Raw genomic sequence first — 22186 nt, forward strand, 5'->3', positions numbered from 1 at the left:
TCGGATAGAAAGACATATATATATACCGTAACAGAGACATAGATAAATAAGTATATCTATGATTGAGAAATAGATATGACAGATAAAATAGATAATAATAATATTTATTCATTTATATAGCGCTGTTAATTCCACAGCGCTTTACATAAATGATAGATAATAGAGATGGATAGATATAGATAATAGGTAGATAATAGACATATAGATAGATGATAGATAGACATATAGGTAGATAATACAGACAGACAGCCAGAATGGATGTATAGACAGGCAGATAGATATTGCACAGTATACAGGACACACACGTTATCATCACACACACAGACAGCACATAATTTATTACAGATATGACACACATCACATTACCGTATACTCACATATAGTATACTTCCTGGACTCCAGGTCAGTGGATCTTTAGTAGCAGCATCTTCGGCAGTGCAGGCGCCCCTCCCCCCTCTCTCTGGTGAAGAAGGAAGCAGACAGGACACAGAAGGGGAGGGCGCCCTCTTCTGGAGCCTGTGCAGCGTGGGAGAACACAGGATGCAGAGCCTAGAGCAGGGGAGGGTGCCTTCTGCTGGAGCCTGTGCACCGAAGGAGCAGTAAAGTGAAAGTGAATTGCTGCTCCCTGGGCGCCCCCTTTGTATTCTGCTGGCCGGCACCCTGTGCGACCGCACCACTCGCACATAGGTAAAGCTGGCTATGCACAGGAGTCCCTTATTGCCCACAATGAGAGCTCGCCTACACCCCCTGAGTGGGCCACAGCGCTATTACAGTTGGTGGTCACCCTAACCAAGATTTCCCAGATCTTGGTCTCTGTCATGGAGCGGCTGCCTATTTCTGTCATCTACCTCTGGTGGTCCGTTCGCTTCTCAGGGTGAATTGGACTTTCCATCTTATACTCTCCCGCATGGCAGATTGAGTAAGAGATCCAAAAAAAGGATGCCTAGCTACTCCTCTTTTTAGGTCTCTCTATCTTTCCAAGTCTTTCAGAATAGCTTCCATCTCTCGCTCTTCCTCCTGCACCACAGGCTTCTCAGGAAGCAGACCATCATCCAGAGTAACATTGAGAGCTATACTCCGAACAGCTTTCCAAGCTATGCGGCATGATTGCAGTCTGGTGCTTGCAGTGAATCAAACCCTCTGGTTTCCTGACTTCCTACCAATACAGTTTTTTCCCTCCTTGAAGGAGCCTCTCTCAAGGATTCCACCAACATTCACATTGAGTTTCTAGCCAAGTCTGCATTAGAAACCACAGGATCCAATCTCTGCCTGGCCTTTGCTTCTACTTGGGTCTTTAGATCAGTTTCTGCATAAACTACTACGTCAGGGTATTCTATCTGGGACCCCAACTGATGAGCTAATGGACCTGGCCAACCAAATAGATTACTTAATCTCCCGTCCGCTAACCTGTATACTGCCGGGTGTCCAGCCTTAGCGCCCAGCAATATCGTGGCCATCTGCTGGTCCCTATGGCTTAAGGCATGGAACTCTGATGCAGCATCTAAGAAGACTCTCACCAGTATTTCCTTCCAGGTTTCCCAGCTCTTTAGAGCCCAGTTAGGTAAAATCATTTCGGATGCCACAAGTGGAAAGAGCACTTTGCTTCCTCAACAAAAGCCCAAGCACTCTTTTCCTAGAACTTCAACTCTTTATCTGTCATCCGTTTTTGTCTTCAGGGATCTCCCGTTGTCAGAAGAGCTAGGTGCAGTCCCATCCTTTAGTTCACGTGAGTATCAAGGCAAATCAACATCCAGATGTCACAGATTTTCCTCCGAATGACGGGTTGCTTCCACCTAGGGAACTTTCCAAGGCGCTCGCTTGGCTGTGAGTAGTATAAGATGCCTGCGTCATAGGAAGTAGTCTCTTCTAAGTACAAAATAGACTTCTCTCTCCCTTGGTCTCACTTTTTCCAGTCCCACCCAGAGGGGGACTCCATATTTTTTTTTTCAAGACCATTTCTTCCCTCTGCCAATCGGGCATCATCATTCTCGTCCGATTCCCACAAGCGCTCTTCACGTTTCTATTCAAACTTGTTTGTGTTTCCAAAGAAGGATGGCTCTGTCAGTCCTATCCTGGACCTCAGACACTTGAACAAGCATGTCTGCCTACAGCATTTCAGAATGGAGTCTCACTCCGTCATGGCCTCAAAGGAACCAACAGAGTTCCTCTGCTCGGTGGATATTGAGGGATGCGTACCTTCCCATCCACATTTTTCCAGTGCACCAAAGATTCCTGTATTTTGCAATTCGAGACTTTTCACTTTCGGTTCACAGCCCTTCCCTCATGGCTCCCAGAATCTTCAGGTGATGGTGTCTGGCCACCATTCCAGCCAAGGGGATCACAGTCATCCCTTATTAGAATGACATTCTTATCAAGGCTCCCTCCTTCCAAATTTGTTCCGAGAGTCTCCATATCACTCGCGACACTGTAACCCGTCTCGGCTGGATCATCAACAGATCGAAGTCGTTTCTGATCCTGGCCCGGCATCAGATTTTTGTAGGAATGCTGTTCGATACTTCATGCGCAAGAGTCTTCCTTCCATAAGAAAAGGTCTCTGCCCTGCTTCAAGGGATACACTCTCTCATCCTCACTTAACCGCGATCACTTTGGTTCTACATGAGTGTGTTGCAGAAGATGGTAACCATGATAGCAGCAGTTCCATTTGCACAGTTTCACACCCGACAGCTTCAACTTGCTCTTCTGTGTCAATGGGACAGGACTGCATTATTGCTAGACCGACTCCTTATTTATCTTCTACCCACCTCCCGAGGATCATTGCAGATCATTTCTCGTCATTGGCAGGACCTTCTTTCGGATCCCTAAATCTGTATTCAGCCCGACAACCCCACAGCCATGGCATAGATCAACCACCAGGGTGGAACTCTGAGCAAGACAGTCATATCCAGAGGTATCGCGCATCCTATCATTATCTCTGAACCCAGCAGTTTTCGACCAGATCTGTCAGAGATGGAGAACACCGAACGTATAGCTCATGGTGTCCAGAAGAAACAACCAGGTCCCTTGGTTCATGTCTCCGTCCTGCGACCCACTCACTTTCAACTTTGATGCTCTTTCACTTCCATATTCCCAGTCATTGCTAGTCATTCTCGTAGCCCGAGACTGGCCCAGAAACACCTGGTACGCGGAGATAATCAATCTTGCAGACATTCCTTGGAAGCTTCCAGACCATCCAGATCTTCTTTCCCAGGTCATTCAAACCATGAGTAAGGCAAGGAAGCCCTCTTTCTCCTGTATCTAACAGCACCTTGCACTTTAACGAGGATATTGTTCTGCCCATCTCCTTCTCATCCTCTGGAGTGAGCTTTATACAAACTGGATCTTGTAAGTGCTACCGGTCTCTATCTTTCCAGGATGGAATCTTCCAGATGTTTGGAATCACTGTTCGTGGTTCCCGATGGCCATTGCAGGGGACTGCCTGTTCCCAAGGCCACCATTGCTCATTGGATCTCATCTGCCATCTTTGAAACAAATCAATTAAAGGATAGACTGACCCTGCTCAAGGTCACTGCTCATTCTTTCCATGCAGTAGGGGCCTCCTGGGCTGTCCATCATAAAACCTTGATGTCAAAGCTCTGCAATGCTGCTACCTCATCCTCAGTTTTTTTAAGTTTTAAAGAGGGCACACTTTTGCCTCAACAAATGCCATTCTAGGCAGGAAGCTTGGCTTCCATCTATTTTGTTCCACTGTCAGGACTGTTTTGGGACATCAAATAGTTTCCTGTTCTACCCCCCCCCCTCCCCCACATGAAGCCAAAGAGAAAAGATGATTTTGGGTACTTAGGGGTACTTCTCACATAGCGAGATCGCTGCTGAGTCACGGTTTTTGTGACGCACCAGTGACCTCATTAGCGATCTCGCTGTGTGTGACACTGAGCAGCGATCTGGCCCCTGCTGTTAGATCGCTGCTTGTTACACACAGTGCTGGTTCATTTTTTGGACGTTGCTCTCCCGCTGTGAAGCACACATCGCTGTGTTTGACAGCGAGAGAGCAACGATCTGAATGTGCAGGGAGCCAGCGTCTGGCAGCCTGCGGTAAGCTGTAACCAAGGTAAATATCGGGTAACCAAGCGAAGCCCTTTGCTTGGTTACCCGATATTTACCTTGGTTACTAGCGTCCGCCGCTCTCAGGCTGTCAGTGCCGGCTCCCTGCTTCCTGCACAAGTAGCCGGAGTACACATCGGGTAACTAAGCAAAGCGGTTTGCTTATTAACCCGATTTGTACTCTGGCTAGAAGTGCAGGGAGCCAGCGCTAAGCGGTGTGCGCTGGTAACCAAGGTAAATATCGGGTAACCAAGCGCTTGGTTACCCCACATTTACCTTAGTTACCAAGCGCAGCATCGCTTCCACGCGTCGCTGCTGGCTGGGGTCTCGGCACTGGTCGCTGGTGAGATCTGCCTGATTGACAGCTCACCAGCGACCATGTTGCGACGCACCAGCGATCCTGACCTGGTCAACTCGCTGGTGGGATCGCTGGAGCGTCGCTAAAGTGTGACGGTACCCTTACTCTAAAATCTGTCTCTAAAGGCCCCGTCACACACAGAGATAAATCTTTGGCAGATCTGTGGTGGCAGTGAAATCATGGACATATTGTTCCATTTGTACACAGCCACAAACCTGGCACTGATTGTCCACAATTTCACTGCAACCACAGATCTGCCGCAGATTTATCTCTGTGTGTAAAGTGGCCTTTAGACTTCACTGGGGAGCACATCACCCTTGTTGGTTTGTACGTTTGGCCAGTTGTTTGGCATTTTCTGTTAATACATAAGAAAAGAAAAAAAGTTTTCAGCATGCCAGTAATGAGCCCATATAGATGTATGGAAATTCAGGGGCGGCACTTGTGTTTTTTTTTAAATTATTAAATAAAATGGACTTTTACAGATATCTTGTGGAGCAGGAGCCAGTGCTAGTTTTTATTTTTCACCATTGCTTATTTCCTAGTGTTACTTGTACTGCTTTCTCACTAACTGATAAGCATGGTTCCGGTCTGTGGGTGTACCCTGCAGAAGAGGAGTTAATTTTTGCATAGTGTCAGCCTCCTAGTGGCAGCAGCATACACCCATAGATTTTAGGGATCCCCAATAAGATTCCAAGAAAGATTTTACAGTGAGTACTCGGTTTTTTAACAATCCAACATATTTTGTATCAAAGATAATTTTGAAAATCCTAATCATTATTAAAAAGGAATCTGTCACCAGGTTTTAGCCACCTAATCTGAGAGCAGCATAATGTAGAGACAGAGACCCTGATTAAAGCCATGTGTCACTTACTGAGCTGTTTGATAAAATCAATGTTTTCTCTGCTGCAGATCTAGCAGTTTTACAGAGCTCATGAATATATTGGACTACCAGGCAGCATGGCTAGTAGTCCTCTAATGATCTACTGCTGATTAAACAGTGATTTTTATCAAAGCTACACTAAGCAGCCCAGTAAGTGACACATCACTAGAATCAAGGTCTCTGTCTTCACTTTGTGCTGCTCTCAGATTAGGTGGCAAAAACCTGATGACCGATTCCCCTTTTAATAATCATTATGATTTTCAAATTATCTTTGATACAAAATGTCGGATAGTTAATAAAAATTGTAAATGGAGCTTTAAGCATGACGTCAGTCAAAGATTGCATTATGCCACTGCTACTTTGCAGCATAATGTAAGTGACTACGGCCGTGTTCTGAGCAATAAGTTGTTGCAGCGGCTTGCTGGATAAATAACTGACCACCGTCACTTACATTACAGGGGTTGTCCAGCTTTGGGGACTTTATTTTTTTTTATCCCTAAATGCAGGTATTTGAGACTATAAAAACAACTTTTCCAATTTCTACAACCACAAAAATATATATATTATGATGTTAATTGGCAAAGTACACAGAATTTGAAAATTTTCTCAAAATATAAAAAAAAGTCTATCTTGTAAATGATGAAGATAACAGTCGTCATTTAGGTGAAAATGTTATGATAAAAATAAACTAAATATAATATAAAAATAAACCAATGTAAAATAGTTTCATAGCTACTAATGGTTGTATACCAAAATAAAGACATGGCGGAGCTTACCCCGTGGGAAGAAGTTGTACAATACAGCCTTTGAGCTTTTGCAGTTTTTAGTTTATTCACCTTATCTGTAAAGCTGAGCAGAATGTAAAAATGTGAGATTGGCCAAAGACCTTGTTGAAAATTTTCAATTTTGTATAATTTTGTGTTTACCAGTTCTTTACTCCTACAAACACTTTTTTTTATCTTTGTGAACTACATTAATAGGGGCTTCAAGTTTCCACCAAGCAGAAAATTTCCCCTTGGGACCTTTTTGAAGGTCTGAAACAATCCGCGCCTCTCTCCTGGGGATGGTTTGGTACAGTGCGCGTAGACCGACGTGTCTCTCGATTGGAGGAGCAACAGAGATTGGTTTTGTACCACACGCATCTAAAGCCTAAGCCACGCAATTACTACTTGGAGCCATTGTCTCTGCCCCCTGAAGATGAGGAGCCACCTACTCCAACGAGTAGTGAGCCAGATAAGAAGCTGAGTGAGCCCCTCAAGGTGGATAAGAGTGGAGGAGGCTGCACAGGTCCCAGTGACGAGCGAAAAAAACAAAGCAAGAAAAACAAGAAGACTCGTCAACCAGCAAACAAGGGAGAGGTATAAAAATTGTCCAGCACAAATGTATGCGATTCTACCATGACTTTCTTATTACATACTAGTACTGGGAATCCGCTTCTGCATAATACACTGCACACACCTTAACGTGCATCTTTATTTTTTGTGTTTTATCTAGGATTATGGGCTTGTTGGAGGACGATCAATGCCTTATCAAATGGGAGTTCCTACTGACCTTCTCCACACCCAGGGAGCGGGGTCCATGTCTCGTTTGCCCTATGGAGCACAGAGCATGTACACACAGAATCAACCCTTACCTCCTGGTGAGTTTTAAAGATTTTATTCCCAGTGTTACAGAACATCCAACCCTATAACATGCACTTGAGGGTGGAACTTGAACATTGAACTGTGAAGAAGCATATTTATGGCTTTACATAGGTGCCCTGATGCTAAATTCCAAAATCCATTTTGTACGCTGCACAGTATCTGAATACATTGATTATTGCCCACATTTCAGTCTGGTTTTGTTAATTAGTCTCCACTGTTCTGCCATCGTGCTACAGGTGGGCCACGTCTGGACACATATCGACCTCCTCGCATGAATATGGTAAAGGTGGTTCAGGCCCGACCTCCCTACGGAGGTGGTGTTCCCCCAGGTGTAGGAGGGATGATGGATTACAAGCCTATCATGTACAGACCGCCGCCTCCTATCCCCCAGGGTCAATTGCTAAGACAACATCTTCAGGCCAAATTGGTGAGTGATTTTTGGATGGTTTAAAGCCAGCATAAATGTATTAATAAACAAAACTACGAAGTAGACACACCTGCCTTGTATTTACTACTTGATACTCTGTCCCTCAGCAGACGCAGGGTATGATGACCCAACCTGTCCGACAGATGACACCAACACCTCCATATGGAACTATGCAACCCTCCCAGGTATGTGCGAAAACCAGCCTACATGACTCCGGTCAGTCTTCTCTGTAACAATTCTTTGCAGAAATATATAATATTACAAAAACAAACCTTTTATAGTCTTATGGTGTTGAGTACGGAAAATTAATGACTTGATATTGATGAGATGGCTTGTTTTAAATTAATAACAACTTACATTGCTTTCTACTAACTGTATATCTTTTCATGACTGTCGTTTTTTTTTTTCTTTTTTTCTTTTTTTTTGATAGGGTTATACGACATATACTTCTCATGTACCCATGCAACAGCATCCTCCTCCGTCGCAGACTAGTGGCTTAGTGCCATCTGCATACAACACGCAGTCCTATCCTGGTACGCTTCCTCCATCTGGTGGAACGCTCCTTGACTCGGTGCGACAGATACCGCAGAGGCCTAGTGGTTATGTTCATCAGCAGGCATCTGGTTACAGTCATAATCCCCAAACGGGACAGAGGTACTTGAACTACTTTATAAATATGTGTAGTGTGCTGCTGTTGTTGTTGTTATGTTTATTTACTTTTTTGCATTTTTTTTTGTACTATCTTCCAACAGATTTCCACACCAACAAATGCAGCAGGCTGGCATGATGGCTGGAATGGGTCATATGGCGGCACAAAATGTTCAAGGTACGATACGGCCCACTCAGATGTTACCAGACCAACAGCAACAGCAGTATCTGAGGCAACAACAAATGTTAAGGGTAAGTGAATAAAACATATCGGTAAGAAGTAAAAGACATTGGTCCAGACTTGTGACAGGTCTTAATCTTATTAGCAGCAGCAGCAACAACAGCAACAGCAGCAGCAACAACAACAGCAGCAACAACAGGCTCAGGCACCACCTCAGCCCCAGGCACCACCTCAACCACAGCAACAACCTCAGCAGGTAGCAGCAGTACCACAGGCCCAGACCCAAGGACAGCCACCAGGACTTGGCATGCAGACACTGGCACCACAGCAACCTATGGTAAAATTATGTTCACTTTCAGCTTTGCATGTCCCATTAGACACCCATAAATATTGACGTGTGTTTAGATAGATAATTTTTAACATATACACTGGAGATCAAAATTAGAGAACAATATATGGTCACTTACGTTTTTCAGAAATAATGTAATCTAAATTGTTGAAAATTTGAAGGTTTTTGTTTTTTTTGTAGGGGGTACACCATGCCACTAGAACAGGGTTTTACAAAATATCCAAAGTTTATCAACATAAAACCTTTATAGAACAGCAATGACTGTAGCACAGAGAAAGATAAGTAAATTTTCTGAAGGAAACAGTCCTCAATCAGTAGGACGTGTACAGGCCTTTGCTTTGAATGACTTCAGCACATCTGTGGCCACAGGACATCACTAGTCTCTCACACTGCTCTGGTGTGATTTTGGTCCACTCTTCCTCCAGTCTCTTCCACAGTTCTCTGTTGTGAGTTTCTTGGCCATAACTTTTTCAACAAGGATTTTCCAGAGGTTTTCTTGAGTTTAGATGAAGACTCTTGACTGGCCAGTTCATTGTTTCAAAGGATTTGCTTTACCCGTTTAGCTGTGTGACAGGGGGCATTGTCCTGCATGAAAATTGTTGGCTGATTGAGTGATGAACGCAAGTAAGGAGCCACGTGTTATTGAAGAGGGTTCTGATACACACTTGCATTCACTCTGCCATGTAGCTGTATGAGAGGTCCAACTCCTGCTGCAGAAAACATTCCCCAAACCATGACACTTCCTCCACCACCCTTCACTGACTTCTTAACACAGTTTGGGTTCAGTCCTTCCTCAGTTTGTCAAGGAACATAATGTTTCCCATCAGACGCAAATAAAATAAACTTTCTTTCATCACCAAACTGAAATGTGGACTACTTCTCTGTCCACACAACACGCTCCTCACCAAAGGGGAGTCTAGCCTTTTGATTCTTTCTGCTAACGCTGTTAAACGTTGTGACACTGTATGATGAGACCGATCCTTTCTCTGTTCAGTGCTGACCTGGCGAGCAATTCCAGCTGCAGTGTTGAAACAACTACCTATGGAGAGTCTCCGCATTATCCTGTCCTCTCTTGCCTTTGTCTTTTGAGGGCGACCAGCTTTTTTGGGGGACTTGAAAGAGTTTGTGATGTTGTAAAGATGCAATATTCTTGAAATCACAGACTTGGAAACACCAACTTCTCTTGCGATGGCTGTTAGGGTCAGCTCTTTTACTTTCATCTGGACAACCTGCTGCAGGAGGGTTTCAGTCACATTGGAACGGCTCACCATTTTTGCATAGTCAGTGCAAACTGGAAAGTTATTCTGCCAGTTACATAGGGTTTATCAGATAATTAAGAAAATTAGTACCAGGTATTAAATTAACACCAATAACTTGCAGGTATCTGAAAGTGTTCTCTGTTTGATCAGTGTTCTTTTTCATTGATCTCATTTACATTTTTATTATGTTCTTTACAATAAATTCAGTTTATAAAATAAACTTAAAATACTGAGTTTCATCATGTTAGGATATAATCACATAGGATGATACAATGACTGCAACATTTAGGAAATTGTGGGTTCTCTAATTTTGATCTCCAGTGTATGTGTGTGCAGTCAAGAAGAGATTTATTTAAATGCAATAAAGTATTCGTATTATACAAATATCTATAATAAAATGTGTGTAGATATTTATAAAAAATACACTTTTTAACCCCTTCACCACGCTGCAATTTTTCTTTTTCGTTTTTCCTCCCCTTCTTCCAAGAGCCATAACTTTTTTATTTTTCTGTCAGTACAGCAGTGTGAGGGCTTGATTTTTGCGGGACGAGTTATACTTTTGAATGACCCAATTAATTCTGCGATATATTGTACTGGAAAATGGGAAAAAAATTCACAAAGTGCAATTTTTTTACATTTATTTTTTTTTTATTTACCATATTCATTACATGGTAAAACTGAACTGCAAAAAATAATTCCTGATTTGCTGTTTTCATGTTATTCTATATACCAAAAATTAGAATAAAAAACGATTCAAAAATGTTATGTACCCAAAAATGGTACCAATAGAAACGTCAACTCGTCCCGCAGAAAATAAGACCTCACATGGATGGCTCTCCAAACACAACATAGCGTCCGCTATCTATTCCAGACAATTGTGCACTCTAAAATTCAAATAGCGTTTCTTTCCTTTCGAGCCCTGGTGTGCGTCCAAATAGTAGAATTCTACCAGATATGAGGTATCTGTGTACTCGGGAGAAATTCCACAATACATTTTTTAGTGCATTTTTCCCTGATACCCTTGTGGAAAAGAAAAGCTACCTGATTGAAGTAACAATTTTGTGGTAAAAATGTATTTTTTTATTTTCACGGCTCAACGTTATAAAATTCTGTAAAGCCCCCAAGGATTCCAGGTGTTCACCAAACATCTAGATATATTTTGTTAGGGTTCTAGTTTCCAGAAAGGGGTCACTTGTGGGGAGCTCCACAATTTAGGCACATTAGGGGGTCTCCAAACGCAATATGGTGTCCGCTAATGATTCCAGCTAATTTTGCAGTCAAATGGCGCTCCTTCCCTTCTGTGCCCTGCCGTGCCCCCATACAATTGATTTCCACCACATATGAGGTATCAGCGTACTCAGGAGAAATTGCACAACAAATTATATGATGCATTTTTTCCTGATACCCTTGTGAAAATGCAAAATTTGAGGCTAAAGTAACATTTTTGTGTGGAAAAAGTAAAATTTTCATTTTTTTCCTTCAACATTGCTTTGGTTCTTGTGAAGCACCTAAAGGGTTAATAAACTTCTTGGATGTGGTTTTGAGCAGCGTGAGGGGAGCAGTTTTTACAATGGTGTCACTTTTGGGTATTTCTTTATCGTTCCTTTGGGAGACCCAGACAATGGGTGTTTAGCTTCTGCGTCCGGAGGACACACAAAGTACTACACTTAAAAGTGTAGCTCCTCCCTCTGAGCTTATACACCCCCTGATGAGCAGACTCAGCCAGTTTATCGCTTTGTGTTCAGGAGGCATACATCCACACATGCATTCTCATATGATTTTTTCCTTTTGGAACGAGATTGAAGAGTGGGGTCCACGTCTGGACCCCCGGCATGTCCCTTCTCACCCCACTGTGTCGGCGGTGTTGTAAGGTTGATTCCTAGGCTGGAGCCTTACATGCCGTGCTCCATCACCATCCCTCCTGGGCTCTGGCTTGAAGTGGGAGCCAGCACGGTCTCCATGCTTGGCAGGAGACCGGTCTCCATCCGCAGCCCTTCAGGACCCTGCTGGACCGGAGCACTCATCCCCAGGGACATGGCCCTGCGTCTCAGCAAGCTAAGTACCTGAAACGTTTAGTTTTCCGGGTCCCTGTACTTTATTGTTGTGGGAGAGTGTGCTGATTGTGTTTTCTGACATTTCCGGCGGGTTCTCTAGCTGTCGTCTGAGAACCACGCCGATGGTGCCTGCGCGCCGGCCACGCCGCTCAAATTTAGGCCCCGGCTTCGCCGGAGGCCTAGTTTCGGTTTCACTGACCTCGCTTGTCTCTCATGCAGAGGGACAGGCTCGGCTCCTCCCGGCGGCCGTTCTGTGCAGGGGAGGGACACTCCCCACTGCTGTGTGTGTCCCCTCCCCTGTATGGCCCTCCAGTTCCCGCTCCTCAAGCAAGCCCCGCCCCCTCTCTTCGCTCCGGCGGCCATTTTTTCAGCGTTCTCTCTGCATTGCAGCGCTGGTCTGCAGCATCTCTGCTGAGGTGCTGTGCTTGGGGGTTCGGGCTTTGGGATCTGGAGGGCACACAACACCGCTTCAGCGGTCTGGTAAGCCACAACCGGTCTCCGGTTGTGGACCTCTGTTAATACTCTCTGGGGTTCATTCTCTGGCAGAGCCTCCACTCCAGCAGCATGTCTCACACGAGGAGCAAGGCTCCAAAGCTTTATTCAGTATGCACTGCATGTAAGCTCCTGCTGCCTGAACCGAGCATTTTCCCACATTGTGATGCCTGCTCTAACCTGGCGGTGCCTCAGCCTGGAGTCTCACACCCAGTGGTCTCTCAGGCTGCTCCTGCTCCTGTGCCTGAACCTCAGGCTTGGGTAGAAGCCTTTTCTAGGTCTATCTCCCAGTCTTTTGCTGACTCCATGGGACATCTGTCCAGGACTTTGCTGAACATGCATCAGCCCCCCTCACAGGGTGCCTCGGCTGCTAGGGGTCTCTCAGGACCGGAGCTCACAGAGGATTCCTCATTTGGTCCCATACCCCGTCCTCCTAAGAAGAGACGCAGGGTCCCCTCTCCTTCCTTGTCCTGCGGCTCTGATTCAGGAGCTGACTCGCAGGATGAGGAGGATGCCTTTACGGGGGGCTCGGAGGTTAACTCCATGTGCCCCATTGATCTGTCCGAAAGTGACTCAGATGTTAGTGATTTGATTGCTTCCATTAATTCTGTACTGGATCTCAATCCGCCAGTATCAGAGGAGCAACCCTCTCTAGCAGAAAAGCACCAGTTTACCTCGCCTAAGAGAGTGAAGAGTGTGTTCTTTAACCACTCCAGTTTTCAGGCCGCTGTGGCCAAGCCCAGGGCCGGTCCTGACAAACGCTTCCCAAAGCGTGGCTCTGATGACCGCTTTCCCTTTCCACCTGAAGGTGGTCAAGGAGTGGGCTCAGTCCCCAAAGGTAGACCCCCCGGTGTCTAGGCTCTCAACCCGGACCGTTGTGTCGGTGGCTGATGGCACCTCCCTTAAGGATTTCACTGACCGCCAGATTGACCTCCTGGCCAAATCCGTATATGAAGCAGCGGGGGCCTCGTTCTCCCCGACTTTTGCAGCAGTGTGGGCTCTCAAAGCCATCTCTGCTTCTCTAGAGGGGATGCATTCCCTCGCCAGGGAATCTATGCCCGAAATGGTTACCTTAACTTCCCAAGCTTCAGCTTTTTCATCCTATGCCATGTCTGCCATGCTGGAGGCTTCTCACCGCACTGCGGTGGCTTCGGCTAATTCCCTCGCTATCCGCAGGATCTTGTGGCTTCGAGAGTGGAAGGCAGATGCTTCTTCAAAGAAGTACCTTGCTGGGCTCCCTTTTGCTGGGTCCCGCTTGTTCGGTGAACAGCTGGATGAAATCATTAAGGAAGCTACTGGCGGGAAGAGTACTTCCATGCCACAAACCAAGACCAGGAAACCTGTCCAGGGTAGGAATCAGTCGAGGTTTCGTTCCTTTCGTTCCTCCAACTGGTCGTCCTCTAAGCCCTCGGCCTCGTCCACTAACTCAGCCAAGGACCAGAAATCCAACTGGCGCCCAAAAGCGCATCCACAGAAGACCGCAGGAGGTGCTGCCGCTAAGGCAGCCCCCTCGTGACGATCTGTCAGCGCCAGCAACGTCCTTAGTCGGTGGCAGGCTCTCCCACTTTAGCGACGCGTGGTTTCAACACGTCTCCGATCAGTGGGTGAGAGATATCATCTCCCACGGCTACAGGATAGAATTCTCTTCCAGCCCGCCAAACAGATTTTTTCTTTCAACTCCCCCCCTGCTCCAAGGCCGCCGCCTTCTCACAGGCCGTGGCATCCTTGCAGACCAATGGAGTAATTGTACCGGTGCCCGCCTGGGAACGGTTCAGAGGTTTCTACTCAAATCTCTTCCTAGTTCCCAAAAAGGACGGTTCCTTCCGGCCCATCCTGGATCTCAAGCTTCTCAACAAGCATGTTCAGGTGCGGCACTTTCGCATGGAGTCCCTGCGATCAGTCATTGCTTCAATGACCCAAGGGGATTTCCTGGCATCCATCGACATCAGAGATGCCTATCTGCATGTGCCAATTGCAGTTTCTCACCAGCGTTGGCTACATTTTGCAATCGGAGAAGATCATTTCCAATTCGTGGCTCTCCCCTTCGGGTTGGCCACAGCCCCTCGGGTATTCACCAAGGTCATGGCAGCAGTGATTGCGGTCCTGCACCTACAGGGGTTGGCAGTGATTCCTTACCTGGACGACCTTCTAGTCAAGGCTTCATCCAGCGCGGACTGTCAGCGGAGTGTCTCGCTCACTCTTGCCACTCTAGCCCAATTCGGGTGGCTTGTCAATCTCCCCAAATCTACTCTGCCTCCGACCCAGAGTCTCACGTACCTAGGGATGCAGTTCGAGACTTTGCCGGCACTTGTGAAGTTGCCCTTAGTCAAACAGCAGTCCCTCCAACTGGCGGTGCGCTCTCTACTGAGGCCCCGCCGTTATTCCCTCAGGCGCTGGGTCAAATGGTGGCGTCAATGGTGGCTGTTCCCTTTGCCCAGTTCCATCTGTGTCCCCTGCAGCTGGATATTCTCCGCTGTTGGGACAAGCGGCCTTCCTCCTTGCACAGGTTAGTGGCTCTGTCGCCACAGACCAGGAGCTCTCTTCAGTGGTGGCTTCGGCCCCTCTCTCTGTCCCAGGGGCGCTCCTTCCTGGCCCCGTCCTGGGTGATCCTCACCACGGATGCCAGTCTATCCGGCTGGGGAGCGGTATGTCTCCACCACAGAGCGCAGGGCACTTGGACTCCGTCCGAGTCAGCCCTTTCGATCAATGTGCTGGAAACCAGAGCTGTGCTTCTGGCTCTTCTGGCTTTTCACCACCTGTTGGCGGGCAGGCACATCCGAGTCCAGTCAGACAACGCGACAGCGGTTGCCTACATCAATCACCAAGGCGGGACACACAGCCGCCTGGCAATGTTGGAGGTACAACGCATCCTTCAATGGGTGGAGGACTCCAAGTCCACCATATCCGCAGTCCACATCCCAGGCGTGGAAAACTGGGAGGCAGATTATCTCAGCCGTCAAACCGTGGACAGTGGCGAGTGGTCCCTGCACCCGGCAGTGTTTCAGTCGATCTGCCGCAAATGGGGCACTCCGGACGTGGACCTAATGGCATCCCGTCACAACAACAAAGTTACGGTTTACGTGGCTCGCTCCCACGATCCTCAGGCCTTTGCCGCGGACGCTCTGGTTCAAGACTGGTCCCAGTTTCGTCTGTCCTACGTGTTTTCCCCCTCTAGCTCTCTTGCCCAGAGTCCTGCGCAAGATCAGAATGGAGGGCCGTCGAGTCATCCTCATTGCACCGGACTGGCCCAGGCGAGCTTGGTACCCAGACCTGCTCCATCTGTCCGTAGAGGTGCCGTGGCATCTCCCGGACCGTCCAGACCTTCTCTCACAAGGTCCGTTTTTCCGCCCGAATTCTGCGGCACTCAAATTGACAGCGTGGCTCTTGAGTCCTGGATTTTGACGTCTTCTGGTATTCCTCCGGAAGTTATCTCCACTATGACTCGGGCCCGTAAGTCTTCCTCCGCCAAGATCTATCACAGGACTTGGAAGATTTTCCTGTCCTGGTGTCGCTCTTCCGGCCATGCTCCTTGGCCATTCTCCTTGCCGACCCTTCTGTCTTTTCTACAGTCCGGTCTGCAGCTAGGACTGTCCCTCAACTCTCTCAAGGGACAAGTCTCAGCTCTGTCAGTGCTGTTCCAGCGGCGTCTCGCCCGGCTGGCTCAGGTCCGCACCTTCATGCAGGGCGCGTCTCACATCATTCCGCCTTACCGGCGGCCCTTGGATCCCTGGGACCTTAATTTGGTTCTCACGGTTTTGCAGAAACCCCCCTTTGAGCCTCTTAGGGAGGTTTCTTTGTTTCGTCTTTCACAGAAAGTGGCCTTTCTGGTGGCCATAACTTCCCTCAGGAGAGTCTCCGATTTGGCTGCGCTCTCTTCGGAGTCACCTTTTTTGGTCTTTCATCAAGACAAGGTGGTTCTTTGTCCGACTCTGGACTTTCTCCCTAAGGTGGTCTCTCCCTTCCACCTTAACCAGGACATTACCTTACCTTCCTTTTGTCCGGCTCCTGTTCATCGCTTTGAAAAAGCGCTGCATACTCTGGATCTGGTGCGTGCTCTCCGGATCTATCTGTCTCGCACCGCTGCTCTTAGGCGGTGCACTTCTCTTTTTGTGCTAACCACAGGTCGGCGCAAGGGCCTTTCTGCTTCTAAGCCGACCTTAGCCCGTTGGATTAGGTCGACCATTTCGGATGCCTACCAGTGTTCTCAAGTGCCTCCCCCGCCGGGGATCAAGGCTCACTCGACCAGAGCTGTCGGTGCCTCTTGGGCTTTCAGGCACCAGGCTACGGCTCAACAAGTCTGTCAGGCTGCCACGTGGACTAGCCTGCATACCTTTTCAAAGCACTACCAAGTGCATGCTCATGCTTCGGCAGATGCGAGCTTGGGCAGACGCATCCTTCAGGCGGCTGTCGCCCAGTTGTGAAGTTAGGTTCTGCCTACTTCTTACTTTTTTCTGTTTATTCCCACCCAGGGACAGCTTTGAGACGTCCCATTGTCTGGGTCTCCCAAAGGAACGATAAAGAAAAAGAGAATTTTGTTACTTACCGTAAATTCTTTTTCTTATAGTTCCGTATTGGGAGACCCAGCTCCCTCCCTGTTGCCTGTTGGCAATTTCTTGTTCCGCGTGTTATCACCGGCTGTTGTCGTAGACAGAGGCTCCGGTTGTTCCAGTTCTTGCTCTGTTTTACTTGTGGGTGGCTATTCTCCTTCAGCTTTTGCACTAAACTGGCTGAGTCTGCTCATCAGGGGGTGTATAAGCTCAGAGGGAGGAGCTACACTTTTTAGTGTAGTACTTTGTGTGTCCTCCGGAGGCAGAAGCTAAACACCCATTGTCTGGGTCTCCCAATACGGAACTATAAGAAAAAGAATTAACGGTAAGTAACAAAATTCTCTTTTTTCCGTCACTCAAAGTCACTTCTAACGTGATGTCCCTAAAAAAAAAAAAAATTTGTTTTGTAAATTTTGTTGTAAAAATGAGAAATTGCTGATGAACTTTGACCCCTATAACTTCCTAATAAAAAAAAATTGTTTTAAAAATTGCGCTGATGTAAAGTAGACAAGTGGGGAATGTTATTTAGTAACTATTTTGAGTGACATAACTCTCTGGATTAAGGGTATAAAAATTAAAAGTTTGAAAATTGCTAAATTTTCACTAAATTTCCAATATTTTCACAAATAAACGCAAAAGATATCTTCTTAATTTTACCCCTATCATGAAGTACAATATGTTATGGAAAAATAATCTCATAATCACCGGGATCCGTTGAAGGGTTCCGGAGTTATAACCTCTCAAAGTGACACTGGTCAGAAATGAAAAAATTGGCCAGGCATGAAGGCAAAAACAGGCTCTGGCGTGAAAGGGTCAAATCCTGCTGTCAGATTTACAGTGGAATTTAACTAGTTAGGGCCCTGTGCACACTGCGTTTTTACCTGCTTTTTTTGTGTTTTTGCTGCAGAAATTTCTTGAGAAAATGGTTGTAACCTTTCTGCAGACATTCCCCAGCAAAACCTATGGGGAAAAAAACAATAGCTGTGCACACACTGCATTTCTTTCTCAAGAAAATTCTTTCTGCAGAATTTCTTGAGAAAAAGAATGAGCATGTCACTTCTTTTCTGCAGGTACCTGCATTTTTTGCCTTAGATAATGGTAAAAAATCGCAGGGACCAACCTGCTTTAAAAACACATCAAAAACGTGGTAAAAACGCATGTGTTATTGGGGCGTTTTTTTAACACAAGTACGCTAGTCTTTCAGACTCAAGAAATTTCTTGAGAAAAATCCTTTTTCTAGTGCGCACAGGGCCTAACAGACGTTGGGGGATTTCCGCCAGTAAGCTGCACATGTCAGGTGATTAGATCAGCCGATCTGTGCGGGGAAACAGAGCCTACATTAAAGGGACAGACTTGGTCTTGGTACAGGTATGTTAAATTTTCAAGGCTTGTCACAGGTTCTTCTTGGGATTTAGGCCTGGACTGTGCTGGGCTGGTCACACACATGGATATGCCCTGATCTCACCCATCCATAGTAGTGCTGGCAGTGTGTTTAGCGTTGTAGTCTTGCTTGAAGGTGAACCATGTTTTAAAAAGAGTTCTCAATAGTTTTTTCCTACTTTTCCTGTTACATGTATTTTTTTCTATATATCTTACATGTTCTACCTTTTTTTTTAGTTTCCAAGACAAGGTCTGCAACAAACGCAGCAGCAGCAACAGACGGCGGCTCTTGTTCGACAACTACAACAGCAGTTATCCAGTGAGTACTCCCTGCAGAAGCTCTTGTCCAGTTTAACCTTGTCTTCTCCCTGTATACCTTGCTGTTCATAAATAATGTATGTTCACTTGAGTACCCTGCAACAATAAAGTATTTTCTAACCGTGTGTGCAGCACTTAGTGCTTTGTTTTTCCCTCCCTCTGGGTGCCGAGTATCTAATATTCTCTTTCTCTTTCCAGACACACAACCACAGCAAGCTTCCAATCCATTTGGGCGTTTCTGATTTATGGCTCCAATTCTATGGGTCATGGCTCTGTTTTGGCTCCCTCCTGACACAGAAGACGGGCCTCTGATACTGAAGACAGTGTTACTGGACTACTGTGAAGGAGAAAGACAATTACTAGGTGTCATGGCATATGAAATTTATAAACCTGGACTCTTGTATAATAATATGGTGGGGAACTAGAATGTCACATTGTTCCCTTAAATTAAGAGCAAGGGCTTTTGAGTCTTATGGACCTTTTACCTTTCAACAAAAAAAAGTTTTTATTATTTTGATAATCAAATAAGTAAATTGTCATTTTCTAACCTATTTATATTGCAACCTGATCTCAGGCACATGAATTAACTTGGTGACAGATGCTACTTTTGCTCTTTCCCTGTTCTTGTAAGCAGTGAAGTACAGCCCCTAAATATGCCCAAATTGAGTGGTATTTCATTTGGCCTATCTAGATTTTATCCAGAAGGTGGAACACATTGCTGGTTGGAATTTTCATAGCCTACATAATGAAATTCCACACCCTCCTAAGTATTCTGTCTTGTTGTATTTGTGCACATACCATTGGGGTATTTGTGCATGTGCCTCTCCTTAAAACTACTGTAGTTCATATCTTCCAGATAAACCGTACGGTCATCTCAAATTGCATAATTCAAGCAGCTATACTTTTTCCTTATTCTTCTCATTTTGCTTCTGCTATGCCAAACGAGCTAGAAAAAAAAATGCATTTTTGTATCATTGCACTGTTTCTCTACCCCAAGTCACATTAAGAGGCCACGAATGAAAGACAATGAAATGCCAATAAATATATCAAAAGATTCCACTCCAAATGTATTTGGTCAAGGCTATAATTGACTGTTCATTGAACTGAGAAGGAGACCATAAGGGGACTTTTTATACAGTATTAATGCAGATAAAATACCCCATATAAAGTATTTTTAATTTTTTTTTCTTACGTGGGTATATCAATATTTAATATTCCTTTTAGCGGTGTATAAAGATGAAAGTCATCATGATTTACAAAAAAAGAAACTCAATGGACTTTTCAGTAATTTATAAAATAAATATTTACAGATCACACAGAACACTTTTTTTTTTTCAAGATTCTAACGCAACAATTATGTGCATCAGATAAGGTACATATGACTAGAGCATATCAGACCTTTCACTAGTTAGCATTACTGGACACTTCAATATAACGTTGAGAAACAAGGCTTATCTCAAATACCTTGTGTTGGCAATAGTGCCTACGAGCGGCGCTATTGCGGTCCGCTCATCCCCATTGCGTGACCCCCAGGCTCAGTGACCTCTTATGTCCGGTGAAGTCTTGTCACCTTCCAGGTGACCTGATATCACCGAAGCGGGCCCCAGTCTCCATGAGTGACTGAGCTGTGGTCGGCGTTTCATCGATCCTCACAGCCCAGCATCACTCCTGCTTGCAGTGAAGGAGAGAGCAGGGAGATGCTGGGCTGTGATGAGCGGTGATTCGCCGCCCACAGCCCAGTCACTTATGGTGACTGGGGCAGGCCGCAGTGATGTCAGGTCAACTTCATGGCTGGGCTAATAATTTATATTCACCTTCCCACCTGCTGGCTTTTCCTTTTGTGGAAGTGAGAGCCGTGAATCAAAGAAGAAGAGGAGGATGATAGAGAGAGAGAAAGCGAGTAGGTAGGAAGGTGCACTTTGCAAGTGCTTCTCAATAACTTAGAATATCATCAAAAAGTTAACTTATTTCAGTAATTCAATACAAAAAGGGACACACATATATTATATAGAATCATTACAAAGAGTGAGCTATTTTAAGTGTTGATTTCTGTTAGTGTTGATAATTATGGCTTACAGCTGATGAAAACCCAAAAGTCATTAGCTCAAAAAATTACAAGAAAACACATGCAAAGGCTTCCTGAGCGTTTAAAATGGTCCCTTAGTTTGGTTCAGTAAGCTACACAATCATGGGGAAGACTGCTTACTTGACAGATGTCCAGAAGTCAGTCAGTGACACACTCCACAAGGGGAGTAAGCCATAAAAGGTTATTGCTAAAGAAGCTGGCTGTTCACAGAGTGCTGTATCCAAGCATATTAATGGAAAGTTGAGTGGAAGGAAAAAGTGTGGTTGAAAAAGGTGCACAAGCAACCGGGATAACCGCAGCCTTGCTAGGATTAAAAAAAAGGTCATTCAAAAATTTGGGGGAGGTTCACAAGAAGTGGACTGCTGCTGGAGTCAGTGCTTCAAGAGTCACCACACACAGACGTATCCACTACATGGTCTACAACTGTCACATTCCTTGTGTCAAGCCACTCATGACCAATAGACGACACCAGACGCATCTTACCTGGTCCAAGCAGAAAAGTAACTGGACTTGCTCAGAGGTCCAAGGTGGTGTTTTCAGATGAAAGTAAATTTTGTATTTCATTTAGAAATCAAGGTCCCAGAGTCTGGAGGAAGAGTGGAGAGGCCACAATCCAAGCTGCTTGAGGTCTAGTGTGAAGTTTCCACAATCAGTGTTGGTTTAGTGAGCCATGTCTATGTCATCTGCTGGTGTAGGTCCACTGTGTTTTATCAAGACCAAAGTCAGCGCAGCCGTCTACCAGGAAAATTTAGAGCACTTCATGCTTCCCTCTGCCAACACGCTTTTTGGAAATGGAAATTTCATTTTCCAGCAGGACTTGGCACCTGTCCACACTGCCAAAAGCACCAATACCTGGTTTAATAACCACAGTATCACTGTGTTTTTTTGGCCAGCAAACTCGCATGACCTAAACCCCATAGAGAATCTCTGGGGTATTGTCAAGAGGAAGATGAAACACCAGACCCAACAATACAGATGAGCTGAAGGATGCTATCAAAACAACCTGGGCTTCCATAACACCTCAGCAGTGCCACAGGCTGATCACCTGCATGCCACGACGCATTGATGCAGTAATTCCTGCAAAAGGAGCCCCGACCAAGTATTCTGTGCATTTACTGTACAGACTTTTCAATAGGCGCCAACATTTCTGAGTTTGAAATTATTTTTTCAGTTGGTCTTATATAATATTCTATTTTTTTGAGATAATGACTTTTTGGTTTTCATTGGCTGTAAGCCATAATCATCAACATTAACAGAAATACACACTTGAACTAGATCACTCTGTGTGTAATGACTCTATATAATATATGCGTTTCCCTTTTTGTATTGAATTACTGAAATAAATTACATTTTTGGTGATATTGTAATTTGAGAAGCACCTTGTAAGTATTGAACACATTTCTAAAGGAGGTATCAACATGAAATTCTTACTAGGTGTTGGGAACAACTCATCCAGTCCACACAGGTGATGAAATTGAACCACAGGATTCCATAAATTGAGT

The 22186-nt window shown here is 45.5% G+C and overlaps 1 protein-coding gene across 1 annotated transcript in view; it reads left to right on the forward strand.

Moving 5' to 3' along the window:
* MED12 (mediator complex subunit 12) overlaps positions 1-20572 on the forward strand; it is a 166217-nt gene extending 145645 nt beyond the window's left edge. Inside the window, exons 36-44 of the mRNA XM_075323968.1 lie at positions 6281-6658; positions 6795-6939; positions 7180-7370; positions 7478-7555; positions 7801-8024; positions 8123-8270; positions 8345-8536; positions 18518-18599; positions 18797-20572. Coding sequence (XP_075180083.1) covers positions 6281-6658; positions 6795-6939; positions 7180-7370; positions 7478-7555; positions 7801-8024; positions 8123-8270; positions 8345-8536; positions 18518-18599; positions 18797-18840 — 1482 coding nt within the window. The 3' untranslated portion in view covers positions 18841-20572. The remainder of the gene's footprint in view (positions 1-6280; positions 6659-6794; positions 6940-7179; positions 7371-7477; positions 7556-7800; positions 8025-8122; positions 8271-8344; positions 8537-18517; positions 18600-18796) is intronic.
* Positions 20573-22186: the final 1614 nt, after the last annotated feature.

This window comes from Anomaloglossus baeobatrachus, chromosome 9, assembly GCF_048569485.1.
Source record: "Anomaloglossus baeobatrachus isolate aAnoBae1 chromosome 9, aAnoBae1.hap1, whole genome shotgun sequence".
Lineage (NCBI taxonomy): Eukaryota > Metazoa > Chordata > Amphibia > Anura > Aromobatidae > Anomaloglossus > Anomaloglossus baeobatrachus.